Source organism: Sturnira hondurensis, unplaced genomic scaffold (assembly GCF_014824575.4).
Source record: "Sturnira hondurensis isolate 20B ecotype Veracruz unplaced genomic scaffold, ASM1482457v3 Scaffold0011378, whole genome shotgun sequence".
In the NCBI taxonomy this organism is placed as follows: Eukaryota; Metazoa; Chordata; class Mammalia; order Chiroptera; family Phyllostomidae; genus Sturnira; species Sturnira hondurensis.
The window spans coordinates 3,741,908-3,761,979 of record NW_028084009.1 but is presented as its reverse complement, the minus strand read 5'-3'; the positions used below and the strand labels follow the sequence as shown (position 1 = coordinate 3,761,979).

General features: G+C 45.7%; 1 protein-coding gene across 14 annotated transcripts in view; it reads left to right on the top strand.

Moving 5' to 3' along the window:
* Window positions 1–20,072, top strand: part of BCAS1 (brain enriched myelin associated protein 1) — an 80,384-nt gene that overhangs the window by 39,811 nt on the left and 20,501 nt on the right. For 5 of the 14 annotated variants that reach the window (XM_037059924.1, XM_037059930.1, XM_037059926.1 and 2 more), the window contains 5 exons: window positions 3,266–3,421; window positions 4,514–4,558; window positions 6,918–7,052; window positions 11,150–11,326; window positions 16,460–16,501. In XM_037059924.1, coding sequence (XP_036915819.1) covers window positions 3,266–3,421; window positions 4,514–4,558; window positions 6,918–7,052; window positions 11,150–11,326; window positions 16,460–16,501 — 555 coding nt within the window. The remainder of the gene's footprint in view (window positions 1–3,265; window positions 3,422–4,513; window positions 4,559–6,917; window positions 7,053–11,149; window positions 11,327–16,459; window positions 16,502–20,072) is intronic. The other 9 variants (XM_037059928.1, XM_037059936.1, XM_037059934.1 and 6 more) reach the window with 3 other exon arrangements.

Here is a 20,072-nt window from a genome sequence, read left to right as displayed (position 1 = left end):
TAAGACACAGCCTCAAGGAACCAAGCCACCTCTTTGCACCCAGCCGGTCTGGTCACCTCGCATTTGCCGTCCATGTCCTGAAACATTGCTGCCCTTGGGGGGCAGGAGGACAGAGGTCTCAGGCGTCCTCAGATGGCTGGGGAGGTGCCCCAGGGCGAATGGGGCAGCTGGAGGGCTCGCCTGTTCCTGGAGTTCTGTGGAGCTGCGTCCTCTCAAGTCAGAGTTCCTTTCCTCAGTGAAGAAGTACTGAGGGTCCCCTCTCCCTTGCTTAGAGGAGACCCATCCTGGCAGATTTTCCCTGGTGGCCACCGGTCCATATAGCCCCAACCTGGTCCGTGCAAACCCAACATGGTCCGTGCAAACCCAACCTGGTCCCTGAGGACCCAACCTGGTTCACACAAACCCAACATGGTCCATGCAGACCTGGCCTCATCCATGCAGCTCACCTGACATTATACTGATTCATTTCCTTTTCGGTTGACTTTGCTGTTTTCCATATTATTTCCAAGAAGTTCAATAAACATTCCCTTGTGTTTAGCCCGGGGACCAGGGAAGAATCACGGCCTCTCGTCCCATCGTAGGAAGCGCCCAGGCTGGGAGCAGGGCGACCTAGGCACAGACCCTTCCATTCCCTGTGACCTACGAGCTGTGAAACCAGAGCCGGTCAGAGCCGCTGACCCAGCCTAGGGGTTGGGGACCTTCTAGAGTTGATGCCTCCCTGCACACCCCCACACACAGCTTCTTAAAGAAGCCTGTCCCCTTGTCTTCTGTAGATTCTCCCTTGCAAGCTTCACAGCCCAAGTCACGTGGTACATTTATCAGTTTATTCGTACTTAGAGTCGGAGAGTCGGAGAGTCAGCTGTCTCTCACGTTCCCCACCTCCGGCAAGCAGCCCACCATCAGGTCCACAGGCCCCAGGCACTCAACTGCCTGGCCTGGATGCGTTTCATGTGCCACCTGCCGCCCCTCCCGATGAACCAAGCAGCTTCTCAGATCTGAAGTCATACCTCGAGAACCTGCCCAGTGAAATCTTGCTGTTTTTTTCTTTTTTGCATGAAAATATTTATAGGGTTATACAATCTGCATACTTCTTGACATAGCAATGTCACTTCCGGAAATTTACCCAAAAGAAATATAGAAACACACGATCGATTAAAAACACTGTTTATAACATCCTAGATATAAGACCCTAAGTGCCAGTCAATGAGGACACCGGGCAGTGATGTCACAGCTGGACAGTGGCACACCACGTGAACCACGAAGAACGACGCAGATCTGTGTTGCACTGGGAAGGTGCGGTGCTGTTGTACTACGCAGGAGAAATGAGTTGACACGGACAGCACCATCCCATTTACATAAAATTTATTTGCATCCATTCATCTGTCAAGTAGTCAAATGGTGCATATTCACTGGATGCCTGCCGCAGGCCTCCCTGTCCCAGATGCTGAAGGAACAGCAGTGCAAAAGTCAATGCAACCCCTGTCTTTGTTGAGCTTCCGGTTTAGTGGGGGTGGGAAGAAAGGCGCAGATAATCAAGCAGATAGAGAAAAATGTTGTGATGGCTAAGACGGAAAAGCGGCAGGGACAGCCTTAGGGACGACAGTGAGGGGAGGAGAGGTGAGACTTGAGACCTGAAGGACGTGTAGAGATTACCCATGGGCAGACAGGGGAAGAATGTTCCAGACTGAAAGCCTTGAGGGTGGAAGTAGCTCGTGGTATACTTGAGAAACTCAAGGAAGGTGGCCAGAGAGTCTGGAGTGCAGGGGAGAGTGCCACGCAGCCTGGAGATGGAGGGCCGGGCCATGTAAGACAGGGGAGACCCTGGCTTCATGGGCCATCGGAAGCCTTTAGGGCGTGGGCTCTGCGGAGTTAATAATGAATTAGAGGGGCCAAGAGCCCGAGTACACGGTGGGGGGTGGTTGGGGGTAGGAGGGCGACATTGCAGCCGTGGGGTGGAGAGACGACCATGACCCAGGGTCGTAGGAGTGGAGATGGGACGGAACAGATTCAGAATGCACCCTGTTTCACGGGGCGGGGGGGGTGGGGGGGGTGGGCACTCAGTCCCTACATCGCCTTCCAGGCACCAACAAACATCCAGATCCTGACGCCATTATTATTATTTTATTATTTATTTATTTATTTTTAAAGATTTTATTTATTTATCTTAGAGGAGAAGGGAAGGAGAGAAAGAGAGAAATATCAATGTATGGTTGCCTCTCATGCGTCCCCTGCCAGGAACCGGGAACTGGCCTGTAACCCAGGCATGTACCCTGACTGGGAATCGAACCGCGATCGTGTGGTTCACAGGCCCCCACTCAACCACTGAGCTACACCAGCCAGGGCTCATTATTATTATTTTAAAACATAAGCGCTTGCCTGGCTGGGCTGCTCAGTCGGTGGGAGCGTCGTCCCATCCTCCAAATCACTTCACGCTCCATTCCAGGTCAGCGCACAAGCCTGGGTTTCAGGTTGGGACGCGTATGGGGGGACAACCGATGGGTATTTCTCTCTCTCACTCTCCCCCTTCCTCTCTCTCTAAAATCAGCAAAGTATGTTCAGGTAAGGATTAAAAACAATGATAATTTTAAACTAAAATGTGAGCACTTTTTTAGTTGATATGATTCACCACTGTACAGATGGTGAAAACTCAAATACATACATCTCTGGGGATCATCAGACTGACACGGTGATTTGCAATCTTTTTCATCTCATGGCACACATAAACTGATCACTGAACTTGTATGGCACACCAAAACCATCTATTCTATTTTTGTGCCAGTCTGACAAAACAGATAGGTGTAATTTTGATAACATTCACAGTGGGTGGCTGTTGTCCTTTTTTGATGACAATCAAAGGGAAAAGAGGTCAGTGCCCCTGACTCAACTGTCAGGTAGTGCAGGTTTTAAAAATTCTTGCTGCACATCCATTGAAAATCACTGGACTCGGAGACGTCATACACAACCTCTTTGCGGAATTGGGAGAAAGGGGTTTTTGTTTGGAATCTGACATGCACGGCTGTTTGTTACCCTTGGGCTCCAAACAAACAATGTCCCTCCAACTAACTGCAAATGCTGAGTATGTTAGAAAGAGGGGGAGGGGAGGAAGAGCGACTCTCATAAGCTCCCGATTGTTCTACAGGCCGTGGGCAGATGAAGTATGGCTGGAATTAGGGGGCCAGCGAGAAAGGGGCTGGGAGGCAAAAATATTACTTGGAGAGTCTACATTCAACAAGTTGCAACTGTGAAAACTCTGTTTCGCTCCTAGGACATAGTTGAAGGCAAAGGAGAGGGACAGGAAGTCACACCTGCAAGTTGCTCTATCCCCAGGGACCCCGAAAACCTGGAGGTTGCCAAGGGGGACCCCCCAGCAACAGATTTAACTGACAATAGCAACTCCATCATGAGCTTCTTCAAAACACTGGTAAGTTGTTTCCTTCCTTTTTCCCTCAATGCTATTGCTCAAAAGGTTTGCTAGTCCAAGAAGGATGCACAGTTCCCAGCCAGGTAGCTCAGTTGGTTGGAGTGTCATCCCTGTACTCAAGGTTGTGGGGCCAAGGTTGTGGGTTTGATCCCAAGTGAGGGCACGTACAAGAAACAACCAATGAGCGCATAAATAAATGGAACAACAAATCCATCTCTCTCTCTCTCTCTCAAGTCAATAAAAGAAAAATTTAAAAAGAATAATGCACACTTGTGTGTCATGGCTCTGAGTGACACAGCTGGGACATTGGAGAACAGTGATAAGATGTGTTTTGCAAGGAAACTGTGTCATACCAGGCTTTCCATGAGGGAGTCTCCGAAATGGGAACCACAGGCGCCCAAACTCTGGCATGTGAGCCGGGCCGTAATGGAACCGTATTGTAATTGGATGGTCGTTGCACCTCAAGGGATTAACCTATCAAAGCAGTTTAGACACTCACATGGCAAATAACGCTGTAGAAGCCACTTTCTGTCTTGTTCCGACTCAGTCTACCATTCAAATCGGATGGGGGCGGGGCCCCAGGTCTCGCATGTCTCATCTCTGACTCCTTGACCCAGAGCCCGTGGCCTGACCCAGGCCAGACACCTGGAAACAGGCTGATGAATGAAAAGTCATTAGGCAGGCAGCTCCAAGTGTGTTTGGGCTATTTCCAAAGGCCAACTTCCGAAGATAAACCCAAATAAAACAAAAGGATTGTTACAAGCACCAAAGGGTGGTGCCTATGTTTGGATTTGCGGCAGAATCAGTGAAAAGTCTGTGGCCTTCCAGGAGAAAACTTTGGAATGTGGTCAAATTCTTGGTGATTGTATGAAATCTGATTCATTTCCCTACAAAACACTGATTTTTTTTTTGTTAACTTTTGTATGCCTAGGAATACCAGAAGTCTGTGGGTTTCTGCTATAATAAAAGGACTTCTGATTACATTCTTTACCTGTATGGTGAACTGGGTCAACCTAAAAACTATGTATCTGTGAAATAGAATCTCCCTGAAGAGCTATGATTTTTAACATTTGATTTTCTCAAACTTTCAAGGTTTCACCTAACAAAGCTGAGACAAAAAAAGATCTGGAGGACCCGGTACGTAGATTGAAGTTTGTTTATGTTTGGGTTTGTGTATAGAATTGGATTTGAACTGGTTTCATTGTTTCTGCTTCGCTGTTTCTGGAATTGTGTGTGTGTGTGTGTGTACGCACATATATACAGATTTAGCAATTCAATAGTACTGTTAGCTTGGCTTTAAAATGTTTCATTTATGTTAATGGTATTTTAATAAAAATCATAGTGGGAAGCTTGCAATGTATGCCCATTCTAAGAAAACAGTGTCCCTGTAACCAATTTCTCAGATAGAATCAGAGCAGAATACCAACAATTATATACCATCCTAGTCCTGTAGATGTACAGGGAGTGGTCTGGGGAATAGAGTGAAAAATTGACTTGTGGAAATGAGGAAGAGGTAAGATTCAATTGAAGGTAAAACTAAACGCTGCTATATTTTTGTTTGTTTTTAAATACATTGATTTTCACTTGAAAAAAATAAGTCTCCACAGTAAGGGCAATTGTGTGACGAAATGGCATGGCCCCCAGGGGACACACCAGATGAAGGACCGTGTAGGGGCGTCAGAGAGCCCCGGATAGGCTGGGTCTGTTCGCCGTCATCCCGGGAGTTCAGCCAGTTGCCCTCACGATGGATTTTGTTCGGATGACTGCTTTCTCCAGGTGTTTTCCATCTACCCTGGAAAAATGTGTTATGTCTAGTGGATCACGTGGTTTAAAGTTTAGCTTGGTGACAGCTGAGTGTCCGGCATCCTTCTTTTGATACCTGAAAGTGCTTTGAAAGATGCTGGGACCCAAGAAGGGGCTTGGCCAGCCCGCTCCATCCACTGCCCATGTTTGAAGGGGCTAAGCTGCGAAAAGAGTCCTAGGAGACCCACCTTTGAGCTCCGGTCCTGCTGCTCCGTAGTCGGATAACCCTAACCTGTCGGAACCCAAACCTCCACATCTATAAAAGGTGACAGTAAAAAATTCTGTCTCCCCAGTCCAGGGCTGGATGAAAGTGGGACAATCCCTGGTAAACAATGGAGCTCTATTCAAATGCAGATGACCCCTCTTTCCATAATCTCTGGGAGACATGCTGCGCTATGATTTATGTCTGGTGTTGACTGGTTCTTCTAGAATTTTTTTCTCTTGTATTGAAAAAAGAGGTATCTGAGGTGTTTCTGATACATGTGTTTTCCTATAAAATTATTCCATTGCTGTAAGGTAACTAGGGTCAAGTTCAGTGAATGTTTGGGTCCAGTGTTTCTCTTACAGGTCTGTGTTTTGCATTCTTTGAGGTCACAGAGCACACGAGGCTATAAATGGTGGGGTAGATGGGTATGTTTAGTGGCTTCCCAAGCGGCCGGATGTTCTCACTTTCTTCAGGGGCTCACACACCAGGACTCTGCCTCCACCCAGAATGTGGTCCCAACTGAACGGACCAAGCTGATAAAATCTCACTGTCCTGTGCAGAGAGCTGTGGGTCCCTGCTGGTGGAGCTGGGTCTCCAAATCAGGTTCTGTGAATGCAGGTTGTCCACGACCCCCACAGACAGACCGCTATAGCCCTGGCTGTCCTAACTTGCCTTTTCAGCATCTTTTCTACTGAATTCTTGGAGTCACACTTTTGAAATGTCTCTCCATTTGTCCTTCTTTCCATTTGGCCCCGGGAAAATTTTTAACACACTCCACACCCCACAGAAAATTCCCTGCTGTTTGCAACCTGAGTCAACAATTCTCAATAGTTGTAGCTAGGCTATTTCCATCTAATCTCTCCCTACTTTGGCTCAGTAGACTGGCTCATGCTAGAAACGTCTTCTGCCTGGGAGATCTGCCCATCTAGAAGTGAGCTGAAATGTTTGTGGGCGATGCTGCTTCCCTGAAGTTCCTCACACTGAATAAAAGGAGAGGGAACAAGAGTCACTTAACAGTCGAACTTGTGCTGACTCTACAATGCAAAAATACATGGTTTGTCTCCAAATATTTTTTCTTCCCCGTGTGACGGTACCATTTAGATACTGAAAACTACCGAGTAGGGACTCTATTGTCTTTTTGACTTTTTCGATTTTTTCGTCAGATAGTTTATGTCATGTAGACAGAGTTTCAATGTCCTGTATTGTCTGTAGCAAATAGAGTTGTGTTAATCTGGGTCATTTAACCAGGTTACCCTGTTGCAAATCCATGTGTGCCTGAAATGAACTGTGCGCATGTTCTTTACACAGATCATCTGAGAGTTTCAAAAAGAGAAATATTCACATGATGTCTCGGGGCTGGGGGTGGGGGTGGAGGGTGATATACCAGCAGCTAATTGTCAAAGTGTTTTAAAGCACTTCAAAACAATGGGGAAAAAGTGGATTTTGTTTAAAACAAAGTTCTGAGCTGTGACTGCTGTTGCCCGAAAGGCACGCAAAGCAGAAAGTGTCTGTGATGGACAAGCTGGGCGGAAGGCATCCGAGATCCAAGCGAAAGGCACCAAGAAGAAGCACCTGCATAGCCCCAGGCTAGGACTCACCTTTAGAAAGTTCTTTAGGCATAAGGTCTGTATTTTGTTAAGCTAAGAGGGCAAAAAAAAAAAAAAAGAACCCTGGTCTCCACTACATGACACGCAGACCTTTCCATATCCACCCAGCTCTGCTTCCTGAAGCAAGAGACTTAGGTGGTTGGGATCGTTAAAGGGGGATTTGAGAATCCAGTTTAAGTGAGTGCTTTTCAAAGTCTCCATAGTTACAAACGTCTCAGACTAGTTTCTTCCCAGTGTGGACCAGGGTTCTGAAATTATTCTTCTAACCCAGTGTTTCCCAAATGTCGAAAGTATGTATGCCGCCTTCATCATTTTTGTCATATATACTATTATTTACTTGATTTTTTTATATTGCCATTGGCCCACTCTGACTCAAAGGTATTTTTACAAGAGACTTATTTAATATTTATTTATTTATTTTTAGAGAGAGGGGAAGGAGAAAGAGTGGGAGAAAAACATCAGTATGTGGTTGCCTCTCATGTGTCCTCCACGGGAGACCTGGCCTGCAACCCAGGCATGTGCCCTGACTGGGAATCGAACTGGTGACCCTTTGCTTCACAGGCCTGTGCTCAATCCACTGAGCTACACCAGCCAGGGCTACAAGAGATTTTATATTACATTATACATAGAAAAGCAGAATCATCCTAAGAGGAAGGCAACTATTATTACAGCTAATAAAAAAAAAGACCTTTTGTTCTAGTTACCTGGTTTTTGTTAAGCTCCAAGTCAAATGCCTTTTCTAGCTTTATTGGAAGGAAGGCAGTTAGCCATCAGTAGAGAAACATTAAAGACGTACCAACCCCCAGACCAAGAATTTCCCCCACATGTTCTTGGAAGGGCTAGATGAGAGTTGAAAAAGGGAAAGGATTTTCACTATTTGAACATCATTTCGTGTCCTGTCTCTGTACAACGTAAAATCATCTCAATACAATCAATGGTATGCTTTCTACACGTTGGGAAATACGCTTCTAACCTCATAATTTTGTCTTTCTGGGGTCTGTTCTATCCACTACCAGCACTAACTAAGCTTAGACTGAACCCACATAAAAACCCAGGCAGAGCAGAACAATGAATGGGCAGAACAAGTCTCCACATCCCTAGCAATCATTTTGGGAGATTTCAATCATCTAATGTCTGTGAAGACACCCGTGTTTGTCTGAAATCATCGATTAAAAGGACCCTTGAATTGGGCCAGCAGGCTTAGAAATGTGTCTAATATATCAATCACTCTCCACTAAGTTGAACAAACCTACTGAAAAAAAAAACCCCAGCTGGATTCACAGTCCCAGAATTGTATATGCAAATAAAAGCTCCCTAGGAAATTCTCATGGGTGATTCTGTATTTGCATAAATGTGTTAGGAAGCCACCCTTCATACCCCCACAAGCTCCTTTTGTTCTGTAAAGAAAGAAAGGGGTAAATGACAGATATTTCGATTAAAGAGAGAAAGTTAAAAAGTAGCAGTATGGTGTGGGGGAGACAGTTTGGTAAGGGCTGGTGGGACATCAGGGATCTCACACGAAGGAGCTGAACAGCCTCTTGGAGATTCGGGGTGACCAGGGGGCCTTGGAATTGTAAAATGACTGCCCCCAACCCCAGATCTGCATTCATGATGACATTCATTTCATACCAGAGTCTCTCCCCTCCCCCTTCGGTGGGCCACCCAAGTTCAAGAGCCCTAGGGCTTCCCCAAACCATTGTCCTCACATCCTGCCACTGATTTGCATGTTTGGGTAGGACAGGATTCTGAAACTACTGAGAAGGTGGAGAGGAAGTGTCCAGTCTGGGATTCTGGAACACAGATACGAGAACTTTTGAGTTCTGCCTTGAGTTACACTTAATCTATTTTTTTTTTTTACGGAAAAGTCGAATAAGGGGGCAATTCCCAAATGTTCTTAATTCTCACTGATGCACCAGTGCGGTAGCTCTCACTGGCTCTTACCCCCATGTCTAGGAGAGTTGATTTATTTTCATTTTATTATCCTGTTGCCCAAAAAGATGGAAAAATAAGACCATTGAAGCTGACCAACCATATTCTATCAATGAACCCTGTGCAAGATTATAGGAGATGTGATTCTCATTCTTCTTGTTTTTATTGAAACCTAGGACAGAAAAGAAGAAATCCCAAAAGAAATTCAAGAATGAAATATTATCTTCTAGTTTCACTCTTAAAAAATATAATGGTCACCAATTCTGGTTAATGCCTGGGTTCATTTCTCTCTGTCTCAATTTTCCTTCCTATAAAAAAGTGAATGAGCCTGGAATTAATAAATGGAATAACTTTATTGTTATAAAACATAAGGGTGTCAGCTTTCCCGGGCTGAATGTGAACCCCTTTTCCTCGGTGCCTCAGAATCAAACTTTCTCTTGCATCCCCCAAACTCTGGATGGCAACAGGCACACAGGGCTGGGCATTGTTTTAGGATGTTTTTGGAAATGCCCCTCTCCCCACTTGGGTCTTCCCGAGGGGCCTGACCTCATTTCCATTTCTAAGAAAGAGTTTGGTTGATGAAGTCAATCATCAATCCTGCTGATGTCATTACAGGAGCCCCTGGATTGCTTAATGACCCCAGGCTGTTTTGATCTCCAATCTGTTGCTTGGTAACGGACGCTTTAGGTGCCGTGGTACCCTGTCCAGCTTGTGGCTTTCTGGGCACTGTGCTCAGCCCTTTCAGTGAAAGCCATGTGAGGGCTGCAAAATAAAAAGCCCCCACATTCTGAAGTTCTGGAATGCCTCCCTCTTACTATCAAAAAGCACAAAAACCATAGCATATGGCTTCCAATGGTCAAATTCGTGTTATTTGCAGACCACCCTTTGGAGAGGCGATGGGCTACGTAGAGAGTATGCCAGCTAGGAGCCGACGTCCAGACCTGAGGCTGCCTGCGCCCCTTAATTAATGTTGGGCAGATCATGGGCCTCAGGTGCCCCATCCACAGAAACGTGGGCATTGGACCAGATGGTCTCTACGTCTCTTCCCAACATCGGAAATACTACAAAACTTCCTGAAGTTTCCGCATCTCAGTTTTACTGCTGGGGTTTTGGTTTTTGTTTTTTTCTTATTGTCAGAAAATGTAGTCAACGATCTGACATCCCTGGAATTGAAAGATTTTATGTCACAAGCTCCGGGAGCAAAAATCATAAAATGAAGATGCTTCAGATAAAGAGGTTGAGGCAGATGAACTGCGTATTACAATCTGTAGTGCCAGCATTCACTTGTGTCAGGGTAAATTGACACTGTCATTATCCCAACTCTTCCTTGATCCCAGACTCAGGAGAAGGCAGAGTGTGGGAAGTAATAGCCCAGTCCCTGCGGAAGCCAAATGTCCTGGAGTTGACCTCAGCGTGACCACTCAGCAGGGGAGAGGGGGAGAGAGAGGGAGACAGAGACAGAGAGAGAGGAAGGGGGGAGAAAGAAAGGGGAAGAGAGAGAGAAAATAGGGGTTGAATGAGTAACACTTAAAGTTTTAATTCAACTACAATTTATTCAGTTACATCTAATTTAGAGGTAGAGGCTACATCTAAACGGGAAGAAATGGGGTTTGTGGGTCTCTCCCAGCTGCAGACCCTGCCACTGAGCCCCGTTCAGCTGCCTGGTACTTACTTAGAGCCTCCGTCAGTGACCAAAGTGGAGTGTGAGGGGTGGTAGAATTGGAGAACTCACACTTTAAGTCATATTTATTTTAACCCTTCTTTAATTGCGAAGTTGGGTTAGTGCAACCATACGTCTCTAGCATGTAAACAGGTAGGCATGCCTTGGAGGTGCCTGCTCCCACCATTTTTACTGGAGGGAGCACACCCCAAGCCACCAAAGACCAGTGGTCTCCATAGCAACTAACACTCTAACAGCCTCTTCCAACTGCCTCGATCCCTAATGACTTACTTACAAAAACACAATGAATGATGTCCAGTAGATATTGTCTCCATAAAGGACACGATCTTGACTTTTGCCAAGATTTCTAACACTGATCTACAGTCGTCGTAGCAATGTGTGGAAAATATGGAAAAGTTCAAAGAATACAATTAACACACACAACCCCCAACCTGTGTTTATAAAAGACAGATCTCTGACTTTAAGAATCTGGAGATCATTTGGATTTTTTTTTAACTCGATAGGGTGCTGAAAATTCACCCACCACATCCGCAGACCTGAAGTCCGACAAAGCCAACTTTGTGCCCCAGGAGACCCAAGGGGCTGCCAAGAATCCTACATCCACAGAGACACCAAAGGAAGGTGCCAAGCAAAAGGGGGGACCCTCCTCTCTGCCTCTGAGCAAACTGTTCTGGAAAAAGGTAAGCCGTATTCTCAGGCCGTGGAGAGCACTTGGCATGACTTGAGCAATAATTTCTATTGAGCCAGTCTGTGAAGTCAACAACATATGGAGTTTCTTTTTCTTCTCCAAAAATGACTCAACTAGCCATTGAGTTGACTTACTGATTTACTCCTGGGAAGGATGAAATGGCACAAACATGTGTTTCATGGGAAAGGAAGGGAAATGAGCAACCAGAACTTTTCATTCTTGGAATTACTCTGCTTCATGACAAAGGGTTGTGGTATTGCATGATTTCACTTTCTTTCGAAAATCGCTTATTATTTCTTCCGCCTGGTTTCCCCTGAGCGCCGGGCTCTCTGTTTCCCCAGCCGGATATAATCCGTCACAGAAGCACCAGGTTTCGTTGCCGTCTTGCACAACCAGGGTATCCACCAGCTTCCCACCGGGGCAAGCACATGCCACACTCTGTGATAGGAAAATTCAAACCACAGTCTGATTTTTTTTTTCCTCTCTAGAATTAAGGAGTGGCTCAAGGAAATGGTTTGGGTGGGGCTGAGTAATTCTGAGAGCTGTTGCTTGACCATCCTTGCTGAGTAAAACTCCAGCTGCCACAGGTTCCCAACTCCTGCCTGTTTTCAATGCGGCCAAAAGATGAGCAAGACGTCGTGGGTGAGGTGGGTGGTGGAGTACAATTCACAGAGCTGGGAAAGGCAAATTTAGCAGTTTCATCAAATTCCATGCCACTTGGCCCGCAAGGCTGGGCAGGTGGTAAAAACAGATGCTAGGGTGGAGGTAGTTTTATTCTCTCGCCCAGAATCCAGTGGGGTTTCTGACATTGTCCCCATGTGCTTCCCTCCTGTATGGAATTCTTCCTTCTCCGTTCTGTCCAGAAACAAATTCCAACACAGTGAAAACACTGGATGACGTCATTTGGCCTTCGGGTCCCACCCTCTCCCCTCACCAACCACTGCTGACTTATTTTTAAAAATCTTTTATCAGCAGTATGGTGTAGGGGACTATTTTCAAGTGAGTCACATACATATGTGTGCAGCAAGGGAGATGAGTGAGGTGACCCATATTCAAACAGTTTGGGTTTTATTTAAATATTTTTTCATGTAAATTGTATTAGGCAAAATAGAACTGGCACATTAAGCTTGATTTGACATATATTTTATTCAGGGGGAGACTGTATGTTTAAAAAGTAACCCAACTGAAAGGAAAGCATTACGTAAATAATGGTACTGATGTTAAGTGAGTGATGGTAAATTTGGGTCCCGCCGAAGCTGACACCGAGGCGGAACTGATGTGCAGACATTTGCTGGAGGGAAATGAGTGTGAAGGACAAAGGGGAGGGGCAGGAGGAGGTAGGGAGAGCCTGCTCGCTGCAGGGCCAGTCTGACACCTGTCACCTGTCACCTGTCGGCTGTGACCTATGATGGGAGGGAAGAAAGAGGGAGAAGGTCCCTCAGCCCAAGTATGGGGTGAGCCAGAGGGAGTCCCAGAGCAGGTGCAGCCTATTCCTGGAGTCCTGTGTTGGGCAGAAACTGCCCCGGCCCAGACTGGGCGCAGCCAGGGACAGCAGCACTGACCTCAGCATCACCCAGCCGTCCTGGATTTTGAGGGCATGCCAACCCTACAGTGGAATCTGAGTGCCACGCTCCCATGGCCGCTGCAGATGGCACACACTACGTGGCAAAAACCACACGGGTGATTGGCAAGGGGCAGATGTTTGGGGGACCCTTATATCAGAGTTAAAAGTTCGGTGTGAGATCTGACTTTGAGTCTCAGTCCGCTGGGATGGATGAGCCTCAGTTTCCCACGGTGTAAAATGCAAATAGTGACAGCACCTACTTCCTGGAGATGAAGCAAGGGTCACATGAAATAGCACCACGCCAGGCACAGAAGTGGCCGGTGGACACGGTGAGCCGCCGTTCCTGGGTGTCACGCATCTGGTGTGTGTTCAGGAGGGGCAGGTGCTGACCAGGCCCCCTTCTTTATCTCTCCGTACCGTCCAGTTGGGCGAGGCGTCCAAGCTACTCAGCCTCGAGGTCTTTATCTCTCTTACCTTTGGGATCTATCAGGGTATGTGGGTTTGCCTCTGAAATTTAAGGTTTTCCCCTTGCAAAGAAAAGGCAGGGCTACTTGACACTTATGTCCCTAATAAGAGAATTCCATTTATTGCAGTTTTACTCTTTTTTCAATATGATCTAGTTTTATTTCTTTAGTAGCTTATAAAAATAATGTTAGGAGAAACTAAAAACTACATCACAAAACAAAATCACGTCTTGCCTTCTTCTCCCCAGTCAGAAAGAATGCCTCCGTCTGGAAGTGAAATGGGGAAGAGTCACTTGTGTGACAGTATTTTTCATCAGTTTCTCTGTGCTAAATACGTTGTGTTAAGTCATTGGCATCGAAAAGACGGCAGTGGGCAGACAGCTGACCTCTCGTGGTTTACAATCTCGTGGCAAATGAAAGGGAGGTTTTGTTTTCTTTTCCTTAAATCAAGTTGTAGTTATTAAGTCATCCTTGCAAAAATTTTGAAAAAGAGAGAGAAGCACTAAAAATTCTAACATGTCCAGCCACTAACCTGTAGTCCAAGATGCTCCAGTCTTGGGGTCTAAGCAGATTCCCTCTGACATGTGCCGGACACTAAATGAAAACAGGAACCTGGCCTCCCGTTGCCCATATGTGAGTCCTTTTTCTAACTGGGTGTTTCAGCCACTGTCGACGGAAAGACAACACACCCAGGTCAGTGAGCAAATGTACCAAAAAGTGCAAAATGAGTCTGCGTGGTTTTCGGGCACCGTCCTAAAATGTAATCGGTCACATCGTGTGAAATGATCTCCTTTTCTGTTCAACTCCAGTCCTTCTGGCGCCTTCCGGAAGCAAGTCTCTTCTTGATGTTCATGGGCACCTCTCACTGTGCTAACACTCGCCAGTCTCCTTTCTTAACAAGGACTTTATCATAATTAGAATTAATGAGTGTTTTTGTTTTCGTCACTGGAGCCGTTTCATGCCTACTTCTACTTACGGCCAGGATGTTGAATTATAGTCACTAGAATGAGGTTTTCTTTTAAAATATGTTCATTGAAATTAAGAAGTAGTCAATTTAGAGAAAAGTATCGAGTAAATACAGGTGGTACATGGGCAGGTAAAAAGTCGTGAAAATGGTGAAAACGGTCAACGTTTGAGAAATGCTCCATTGGACTAAGTCCCCAAATAAGGAGTGTTTTGCTGCAGAATATAACTTTAAAATATGATATAGCAAGTTCCCTTGGCACAGACAATATTTGTAATGCCAATTTTTGAAACATCAGAGAGATCTGGAAGTCTGAAACCATGAAGGTCACAGGAATGGTAGTGTCCAGAAGCAGCCCCTTCTGCTTCTCGCCGTCACCTGCATCAGGTCCCCAGGGTCATCTGGGATACAGTGAGCAGTCGATGGCCGGGAACTTCCCAGACACGGGAAGCCAAAGACACACACATGAGTCCCATCACAACCAGCTGGGACAGGAGGAAGGTGTGGAAACCTAAAAACTGCTCTTCTGAAATGGTGGGAGGAGTTTCTCAGCCTAAAGTCCACAGTATATTGGCCCTTGAAACTTTTGCAGGTCAAGTTTGAGGAGGCCTGCCTTTCAAAATAGTGTCTCATTTTTTACCTGGTCTTAATATTAAATAGCATGCAACTGGTCTCCAGGAGAATGGGCCTAATTCCAAGGAAGCTACACTTCGATATTCTGGGATTTCTTAATAATCAGAAGCTTCCAGAACACCCACACTCCTTTTCAAGGACACGTTTGTGCCCAACTAAACTTCAGTATGAGAAGAAGATCAATGGAAATAAATGATCCTCAGTAAAGATCTCATCTAGAGAGAAAGCAAATCTGGTAATGGAGAAAGAAGCTCACACAGTCACACATGCCCCGCCCCCACCAAAAAAAAAAATGTGTTTCTGATCCTGGAAGTCATTCCAGCAGAAGGAAAACTTGGCCCTAAGAACCATTTCCACCGCCTTTTAGCGGCACCACCTCGGACAAGTGACTTCACCCCATGCCTCCATTTCTTGCTGAGTAAATGAGGACCACCATACTTACCCCTTGGTAAGTGAGAAAACATAAACAAAGTGCCCAGTGTAAAAGATGTATTTGTAAATGTCCGTTCCCTTCTCCCCTCCCATCAGACATTTTTAAGGTAGAGACAAAAGCAGGACTTGGAACTAAATAGGTACAGGGAAGAGTTCTTAACCTACAATCCAAGAGAAGACAGGAGAGTCTACCAACACCCGGAAATAATTTGCAAAATATTTTGTTCATGTTCATTGTCTGGGAAGACAGTCCTGATCCATCAAATGAATCTCAAAATGGTCTGCAAACAGCAGCAGCACCACCCACCCCCCAAAAAAAAGTTTAAGAATGGCTACAGGATAAATGCAGAGATGAGGTCCAGGGCTGGAGCTTGGAACTGTTAAAATGATCACGGCATTAGCTTTTTGAATGAATTGGGATAATTCCTCTCCTGTTTGGGGCAGGACAGGGAGTCACAGTGTTGGAACTTGGATGTGTTGGGCCCCAGCCCACTGCCCCTCCACAGATGTATTTTAACTGAATGGAGCCTTGACATGGTGAACTTGGCCCTACCTGAGGCTGATGTAAGAAGCAGCTTCTGACGCGGGACTGTGCTACGCTCAGCACGAGGCTGAGGACCCGCTCATTAGTGCCCACTTGCTCTCCAAGGACCATGGGACGAACGTCTCTGGTCCTGCTACCAGAATTCTCCAGAGCAGCTCATTTGTTTTTACCTAACAGTGCCCGCATATTACGTGATCGCTCGTAGCTCCCTCTTTCCAGCGGCTACTGGAAAATGTCGATAAACATGCTCCTTACAGCCCGGACTGTGTTTTCTGTTGCGGCCCCTTCCCTCGCTCCGTCTGTGTCCTGGCTGCATCTGATGTTTGTTTTTCCACTGTAGCATCTAAACATACATAACACATATGATCTTACTCTGTCGTTGATACTTGTGTAAACCTCCTCTCTTCAGGTTCCTTTTGGGACAAGGCACACATCGGCAACATCCAGGAATTGCACTGGAGAGGCTGTTCGCCCTGATCTCTGTAATGTCCTGACTCTTGCTTTTGTTTTTGTCTTCCCTTTAGTCAATTAAAGAGGACTCGGTCCCCACAGGTACAGAGGAGCATGTAAGTGACACACTCAATGACAGATCCATTCCATCCTCATCCCTTGCATGCTGCATCTCAGCCCGGAGTCCTGTGCTCTTGCACGCTCCCAGGGTCACCCACCCGCTGTGGACTCTTTCACCCTTCGCCGGACCAGGGGCCACTGGGGAATGAGTGTTCATAATGCCCATTGGGTCCATGCAAACTTTTCGTTTGCAAAACCAGTGCGACACTTTTCTAAGCTGCTGTCCTTTAGGGGCTGAAAGAGTCTACTAAGCATGGGAACATCTTTACGATTCCTTCAGGGACAAGGGGGCTGCTCTCTCGGTTTCATTCTGCTCTGATTGCTTCTTCCACCTGTGTGGGCTCGAGAGTGCAAATTCTCTACTAACTGTGGGCGGTACCCAGGACAGGTGGTTGCCCCAGGCATGAGGGCATCTTGCCGCAATACACATGCAATACACACTGAGACTGTCGGTCCGCACGTCTGTCCCTGAGAGACAGAGGTCAAGCTTCCCTGTCTGTTGGGCCTTTATCTTCCAGAGCAAAGGCCAAAGTTTTCAGCCAGTGCACTCAGGTCTGGAGGAGGCGGCTCCAAATGAGATGCCCCGAAAGTGTATCTTTTCAGAACATTCTTCCAGAGAGTGGAGAAATTGTGTTCCTCATGTGTTTCAGACTCAAACGGCAGCTCTCTGCTCTGAAGAAGTGGGAGTCTTGGGGACATGTTATACGTGGGGATAAGTAGATCCACAGGCCCTGAAAACAGAAAGTGATCGCTATCGTTTTGCCAAAGCAAAATACATCTCCCTCTTTCTAGGTGTTTCTTGTTTACTTGCCAAAGATGGGGCTTGTGTTTTCACTTTCATTTAGTTGCTAGAACTGAACAGATGTTGAAAATCCAAGTATGCTCCAGAAATATCGTCTGCGATGGGGAACAGAAATTAGAATGTCTATGTTATAATTCTTGTTAAGATGAAGATCTTTGAAATCTGCTTCATTGGTGTCATTGTTTTGCCATCTCTTCCCCCCTCCCTCCAACCCTCCCTCTCTCTCTTTCTTCCTTCTTTGGCTTTCCTTTGCTTCTCTTTCTCCCTCCCTCCCTCCTCCCTCCCTCCAAGCTTCATAGCTCAGTAAGTCACATATCTATAATTCCACAAAATTCTCATCAATTTCCTGCTATATCTGGAGAGTGACCATTGCGTATACCTGCACAAAGGAGTTCTACGAGTCTTCCCCCCACAAACTTCACAGTAAAAGCTGTGGGTTAAACCTGGAGCACCCATTAGCTTTGCGGTCCTGAGGGTTTTTTTTGCAGAAAAACTTCCTTTGGCTGTTTGTACTTGGTAGTTGCCTGTCTCCCGGGTCTCTGGGATGCAGTGTTAATCTCTAACGGACAGATTTCTGGTGTCACATGTAAGGCAGAAATAGAAACATGAATTAAATTATTGATACCAAAGATACCAAAGATAAACCCAGAAAGAGTGTTTCTATTTTTAAGCTGCATTGTTTCATCTTCTAACAGCCTGTGAGTTGGAGCAAATGAAGCCAAAAAGGTGCGATCTCGGCCCCGCCATCCCCAGGCCGTGCCACCTCTTGGGCCTCAGTTTACTCATCTCTTCAATGGCCACAACAATTTTACCCACCCCTCAGATTCTGGTGAAAACTAAGTGAATAATGCAGGTAAAGTCCGCCCTTCAGTGCCAAAGCACAGGAAGGAAGAACTCAATAATTCAGGGGTCAGCAAACGTCAGCTCCTGGATTAGTTGTGATCCATCACCTGTGGTATTATGGCTCCGAGCTAAGAATGGTTTTACATTTTTGAGTAGTTGCAAAAATCAAATGAAGAATAATATCTCGTGACACTTGAATATGAGGCAAAATTCAAATGTCAGTGTTTATGAGTAAAGTTTTATTAGAACACAGCCATACCCATTGCTTTGCATAGAGTCTGTGGCTGGGGACCTGCTGAACCTGTCTCAAGTTCAGTAGTTGCGACAAAGCCCTTTGCAGGGGAGGTGGGCTGGCCCTGCAGCCTTCTTCCGTTACAATAGGATGAATGAGGGTTCTCCATAGTCAGTAATTATGTTTCCTCCCGAAAGTATCCATCTCACAGCTGACCCAGTGCCCATGGGGGTGTACACCAACTTCTTCCTCCCAGACAAAAGAGACGGCATTAGTCCAAATAATGTGTATGGCTCTAAACCTTCAACACTGGACAATTAGGTGTTGTGAACCATATTATGAAAGTTCCTTAACTGGTGGCTTATGCTGGATAAAACACGGTTGAGTTTATTTTGTTAAATTTCTCTACCCCAAGTTTCCAGACCAGTCCATCATGCAAAGCAAAGAACAGAGAGTGATTTCAACATTCCTCAAAGTTTTTCATGGAACGAAAAATGAGGCTGTGGATGCCCATGGAAGTTTAGTGCTTTCCTAGAATGAACTTCTGATCCTTCTGATCTTGCTCTTAAATTCTACCTATCTGACCACAGAAGTTATTGAATCGTTCCATTGTAGGCTGTTAGTTAATTGAGTTAATGTTTTAACTAAGGGGAAAAACATCTTTTCTTCCCAATGGCCTACTAGAATAAGGAAACATGTATTTCTGTTGTTTATCTCTCTTAGTAAGTAACCTCCAAGTTCCAAGTGGAAAAAAAAAAACTCAACCTGAGTTAAGAAAGAAAGTGGCACGTACTGGCTGTCATCACTAGGAAACAGAATTAATTTCGAATAAATCTTGATTCAGGCTCTCGCTTGGCCCAGCCTTTCTGGACTGGCTATAGTTTCAGGTTTCCAACATCATATCACCCAGTGCAGAGTAAAAAGGAGATTGATCGAGTAGCCACCCTCTCTGTCCTGAATTTGTCCCCTTTCATTGGCTCAAATGGGTTCCCATGCTCTGCTAGTCAGCTTTTGCCAGGTTATGCTGCAGTAACAAGCAACCCCCAGGTTCCCTGGCTTTTGACAGCAAAGATTTTTTTCCCCTCACTCATGCTGCATGTCAGCTATAAATTGGCGGGTCAGCTGTACTCATGACCTCTTTCTACTGAGACGTAGATGGAAGGAGCAGCCCCTTTGACAAGGACATACAGCTGTAATGGCAGAGAGAAAATAGAGCCTTGAATGACACTTGAAACGGCTCCAAAAACTTCCATTCGGTCGTGGTTTCCATCTCGTCTAGTCATGTTCCATTTGCCAAAGCAAGTCACACAGGAGTGAGCACAGCTGTTTAATTCTTTTACAGGAAGAGGCAATGAATAATCAGGAAAATAATGCATCATGTCACACGCTGCCACCCGTGAACCCATGTGGTCAAGGAGCTAGACTGTGTCGATTGGCTTAGACTTGCTCAACTGACTCCATTCAAAATGTATAGTGGTCAAGTTAGGGAGGGCTGTTTCCCCCAAAGCCAGACTAGGGGCTCTGAAGAGAACGAGGGAGAATAGCTACTGAGCAGAAAAATAAAATCTCTACAAGGTCTTCGTAATCAAATAACCATGCTATGAATCAAATCAGAAAGAATCTAAAACAGATTCTAAAATAAAATCCTTTACTGCCAATAGTATTATGTTGTATGTGAAGTTTAAGTGGA